This window comes from Adiantum capillus-veneris, chromosome 16 (assembly GCF_014529385.1).
Source record: "Adiantum capillus-veneris isolate H3 chromosome 16, ASM1452938v2, whole genome shotgun sequence".
In the NCBI taxonomy this organism is placed as follows: Eukaryota; Viridiplantae; Streptophyta; class Polypodiopsida; order Polypodiales; family Pteridaceae; genus Adiantum; species Adiantum capillus-veneris.
Genome location: NC_140946.1, coordinates 54,900,056 through 54,905,577, shown reverse-complemented (window position 1 = coordinate 54,905,577; position 5,522 = coordinate 54,900,056). Strand labels below are relative to the sequence as shown.

The 5,522-nt window shown below is 45.2% G+C and overlaps 1 protein-coding gene across 1 annotated transcript; it reads right to left on the bottom strand.

Annotated features, from left to right (window-relative positions):
- Positions 1–351: 351 nt before the first annotated feature.
- Positions 352–1,611, bottom strand: LOC147439061 (uncharacterized). The gene is made up of 2 exons (XM_086484241.1): positions 1,317–1,611; positions 352–1,022 (listed from the first exon to the last, which is right to left on the bottom strand). Exon 2 carries the CDS (start codon positions 1,009–1,011, stop codon positions 460–462), a length of 552 nt encoding a protein of 183 aa, XP_086340367.1. The 5' UTR covers positions 1,012–1,022; positions 1,317–1,611; the 3' UTR covers positions 352–459.
- Between the last annotated feature and the right edge of the window lie 3,911 nt (positions 1,612–5,522).

The window sequence follows — 5,522 nt, the reverse complement described above, 5'->3', positions numbered from 1 at the left end:
ACCAATCAACATTTTAAGTCTATCAAAAAATACTTGAAAATACAACTCAATTTTATTCCTATTTTAATCAATAAAAAGAGAAGTGATCTCTATAGCCTTTGCCCTTTGGACAGGCCAAAAACTTCACCAACTTCACCGTGAAATTTCCAAAGCTCCCAAAGAAGGGAGCCCCCTGCCACACCATTACCAAATATGGAGTTGGCCTTGAGAGCCATGTTAAAAAAAACCTCAAGCATTGGGAAGACGTCCCTCCCTCCCTCCCTCCCTCCCTCACACACACACACACACACAGTACCGTCTCTCTCTCTAGCACATACTTCTCAGCATACAATGCGTCAAGGCATATGAACATTAACCGCAAAGAATGTAGCCAGTTGCATCCCTATGTTACAAGCCACAATGGAAGGGTTGGCCGATCGATCCAGCATTGTAGTTTCTGAACTTCAGAGAGAAAAAACCTCAAGCATAAAAGGAATACAAGACGTTGGACAGGAAGACCATAACACCAACGGCCACCGATGTTGCAAGGGGGATGGCTGCGCCTTTCGACCATGCAGATGTAGGGCAGCTGAGAGCACCAAGCCGCAACTCGATGAGAAATACGATCGAGAGCGTGAGAAAAACCGTACCAATAGCAGTGCAAAGCGCGGTCACCGCCATTCCGAAACGTATAAACCTCTCATTGATGGGCACCAATGCATTTGGTACCACCTTCTTCGCCCCTATCAAGGCTAGCTGCAGCTTCAGTCCTTGCGCAATTAAGCTGGAAAGCAGAAAGGCTGCAAATGCTAGCACTTCGAAGAGTACAACTCGTCTTGCCGTGTTCGACGATGGGGTGCAAGGATCATCAGTACTTGATGCCACCAGGCTTATGGTGCTGCTGCTGAAAGCCAGGCCTATGAAGACCACACCCGAGAAAAGGGAGTTGACATTGACGAGGGCATCGAGTGCACTCACATGCAGGGTTGACTCTGCTGTGTGGGGCGACATAGGCGACTTCGGCATCGCCATCACCTGATACACTGCTTCTCACATGAAACAGGATAAATGCGAGTTAGTGACTGGGGCAGATAATAAGCAAAACATTAATTCAATTTGCCTTAACACAACGCCACACATCCAGAAGATTAATTCAGCCTGCCTCAACGCCACACATCCACAAGTAGTTATATGTGTATCCATTTGTTTGTGCACACACATCCACCATGTCACACTTCCACATGCAGTTGTATGCGCATGGCGAGCACGGTATACTATCTGCTGCTGATAGAGCCATCACCACAGAGAGAGAGAGAGAGAGAGAGAGAGAGAGAGACCTGTGTTGGTACGAGAGTGTTTCTAGACTTAGCGGATAATTGCTTGAAGAAGCTTCTCTGTTCTCCAGTAGTATGTGAGTGAGTTGTGTGTGTGTGTGTGTGTGTGTGTCTCTCTGCGTGTGTATGTGTGTGCGAGAGAGAGTGAGAAAGACAGAGAGAGAAAGAGCTTGTGTGTGTGAGGGAGAGAGAGGGAAAGAGAGAGAGAGAGAGAGAGAGAGAGCGCCTTAAGACATCTAGGGCGGCGGCAGGAGCTCAGCTGGGTCTCGAAGCTGTATGGTTGGTTGGCTGACCGTTGCACACAGAGAGAGAGAGAGAGAGAGAGAGAGAGAGAGAGAGAGGGGAAAGAGTCAACACTGGGGCAGAGAGTCCAGAGTTTGCAAAAGACACGTTTTATCTGCAAAGAGACTGCGCCACCATGTTCTTGATCATGCGAGCTGTTAAAAGGGAGGCTATATATCTGTACAAAATAAGTGCAAGTTGCAAAAGATTGTCGAATCTTTTAATCTAGCTGATTAAATATCGGCCTAAGGAGTGGAAAGTTGTGAACAACTAGAGTGCAACGTTAGTTAGCTGCATTCCCATTGAATTGAGATCGAGCAAAATATTAGAAACTGTGTGTGTGCGTGTGTGTGTGTGTGAGAGAGAGAGAGAGAGAGAGAGAGAGAGATTTCATGAAAGTGTGTTAGATTTTTATACCTGAGAGTGTTTAGGATACCATGATTGTCGTGGTTCACAGGTGTACCTCCACATAAATTGGATACCGATCGTAGTGCTTCAGAGGGGTACCTCGCCAAAAACCACAAGGAGTGTTACAGTTTTGTCAAGCTCAATGTTGATGATCATACAAGATGTGAATGTAATTAATTGTTTGTTGTTCCATTCTTATGTTTAAAAAAAAAGAAAACATGCAAGTCTCCTTGCATGGGGGAGTTTTCACAGTCCTCCCCAATTTTTATAATACGAGGGAACGTGCCATTCCCACGGCAACGTGCAATTTTCAGTGTGTTCATTAACTGCGTTCTCAGTATCAAAAATCAAAAAATGATAATGCTTACTCACCGCGCGATTGCATGTCTATCGCCAATGCACTATGATGTTGAGTATCTCCTGCACTTAACCCGCTGCAAGAGACGACATCCCAAGGAGGATACCCTTCAAGAAGTTTTTGTGCTATTGTGAGGACACCACAATTGTAAGATTCCCTTTAATAGGGGTTGTTGCAAAAAATTATTGTGCTTGGCAATGCCTTGGATGATTGTAGGACATGGCCGACAAGGGCTGCATTAGGAGCTCTATGCTGTTTTCTGCAAGTGTTTGAGGAGCTTACTCTTTGGAACGGCGTTAACTGATTACGTAATATGCACATAAAGCCAAATCCTCTCTCCAGATGCAATCACATACGCGTGCATCTTGATGTACGCAAGATGCCGATATGGGATTGAAAATTCACTTTAATAGGGGCTGTTGCAAAATATTGCCGTGCTTGCCAATGCCTTGGTCAATATGTATGCCAAATGTGGTGCAGGATGTTGTCTCTTGGAACTCTATGATTGTTGGATATGCCCAACTTCATTGTGACAGTGTAGCTCTAGAAGCGGATGCAAATGGAAGACTTTTCTCCAAATACATTTACCTATGCTTGCACCTTGAAGGCCGCTGTTGACATGCGTGAGAGAATTAACGAGAAGATACCTAGTTTGGCGCTGTCGGTAAAGGATGCCATGCTTGGCCGCGCTTCGTTGATATGTATGCTAAATGCCAGGTGGACGAACGTGGAGCCAGGGTTGAGGATGGTTGGAGGTCATCATCCGGGAGGCTTGGGTGATTGTTGGTGTAGGAAGTTTCCAAGTTGTTGAGGGCGTTCGGTAGAGCAAGGGACAACAACCGCTAATCGATGGTGGAAATTGTAATGCAGGTGACTGTCAACACACCCAATGTTTTCGCAAGAGAACCAACAGAAGAACTTTAAAGCAAGCTGTTGTGAACGACCTCACAACAGGTTGCTGCCTGTGATGATTCTGAAGGTTGTTGCATGTGAGGATTCTGATCCGCCTTCTGGCTCTGTGCTAACCTTCCGAAGCTTTCAGCCCATCATCGCCTTGGCATCGTGATTTGGCGTCATGGTGTAAGCTGATTTTGGGCAATAATATCAAAAGAATGCATGAGGTTGTTATTAAAAGAAAGCCTCTAGTTCATCCTCCCGAGCGATAATTCTCTTCGAGACATTTGGCAAACATTTATGCTTCTCATTACTTTTCTCATGTGTCATCTCTGTATTGCACCATATCAAAGGTCTAGCGCACCCTCCTCTGAATGTTCAACTTGAAATGTTGCTCTACTGCCGATGCTTTGGTGTGCAACCGACGAGGACTGGTGTTGTGATGATGATGATGAATAGGACTACAGGGCAGCCGATCTGATGATGACTAGGTGGATTATTGCAATCTCCATCTCCAAATTGTTCTGACTACACAACAAATCCAACAGCTCATTCTCGAGCAAAGGCGTCTCCAACTAGCCAGCTCTCCAAAGGCTTCTTTGTCGAAATATCATTGTGGATTCCTTTGCCCAAATCAGCATCTTGCGTAATACCACATGCCTTAAGATGCAAGTGTACGTAGGTGATTGCATTTGGAAAGATTCCATCTCTTGAAAACAACTCAGGGATTCCTCGCCCTGTCCCTGTTGGGAGAATTCCACAATCAATGCAGGCTCCAAGAGATGACATTCTGGACAAGAAGCTCCTGAAGCAAGTTTTGTGCTTTCTGAAGTACACCACATTTGGCATACATGTCGACCAGTCGACCAAGGTAGTCTGAAGCACGAAAGCGTACGTGATTGCATTTGGAGAGATGCCCTCTCTTCTTATACGTTGATTGCTGGATCTGCCCAACAGGAGCCGGCTGGGCCAAGAAGCTTCATCTGGAGAGATGCCATCTCTTTGCATCAGGTGAAAACAACCCACAGTTGTCCTTACTAAGCATATCCCGCAGTCAGTGTGTTCGAAAGAACAGCATTTCGGACATGAAGCTCGTCAAGCACTTTTTTGAGTCATCTTAAGTATTTGGCATACATGTCCACCAAGCAACAGCCTTTGACTAAAAATATCATTCTGGATTCCTTGCATCTTGGGTATTGCCGCATGATTTTTAGATGTTAGTGTATGTAGGTGATTGCATCTGGAGAGATGCCATCTGTTTGCATCTGTTGAAAATAGCCTGGAGCTTCCTGGCCCTCTCTTGTTGGGCATATCTCGCAATCAATGCGCTCCAAGAGACGACATTTCGAACAAGAAGTTCCTGAAGCATGTTTTCTTTCTAAGGTAGACCACATTTGCCATAAATGTCGACCAGTCGACCAAGTTAGTGTCAAGCACAAAAGCGTAGGTGATTTCATCTCGAGAAATTCCCTCTCTTATCAGATGTTGAAAAAAACCCAAATCTTCCTGCCCTGTAAGGCCTTGTTGGACAAACCTTGCACAATCAGCGTCTTGCATAGTTCCACATGCCTTCAAAATGCAAGCATAGGTGATTGCATCTGGAGAGATGCCATCTCTTTGCATTAGGTGAAAACATCCCACAATTGTCCCTATTGAGCATATCCCACAATCAGTGTGTTCGAAGGAACAACATTCCGGACATAAAGCTCGTCACGCACTTTTATGAGTCATCTTAAGTATTTGGCATACATGTCCACCAAGCAACAACCTTTGACTAAAAATATAATCATGGATTCCTTGCATCTTGGGAAATGCCGCATGATTCTTAGATGCTAGTGTACGTAAGTGATTGCATCTGGAGAGATGCCATCTCTTTGCATCTGTTGAAAATAGCGTGGAGCTTCCTGGCCCTATCCTATTGGGCATATCTTGCAATCAATACACTCCAAGAGACGTTTTCTTTTTGAGGTAGACCAAATTTGCCATACATGTCGACCAATCGACCAACTTAGTGTCAAGGATGAAAGCGTAGGTAATTGCATCTCAAGGGATGCCCTCTCTTCTCAGATGTTGCAAACAACTCAAAGCTTCCTGCACTGTAAGGCCCTGTCGGCCCTTGTTGGGCAAATCTTGCACAATCAGCATCTTGCATAGTGCCACATGCCTTCAAAATGCAAGCATAGGTGATTGCATCTGGAGAGATGCCATCTCTTTGCATCTGGTGAAAACAGCCCACACTTGTCCTTATTGAGCATATCTCGCAATCA

Excerpts from the sequence above, each read along its gene's own strand:
- LOC147439061 (XM_086484241.1), bottom strand. The coding sequence starts at position 1,011 with ATGGCGATGCCGAAGTCGCCTATGTCGCCCCACACAGCAGAGTCAACC.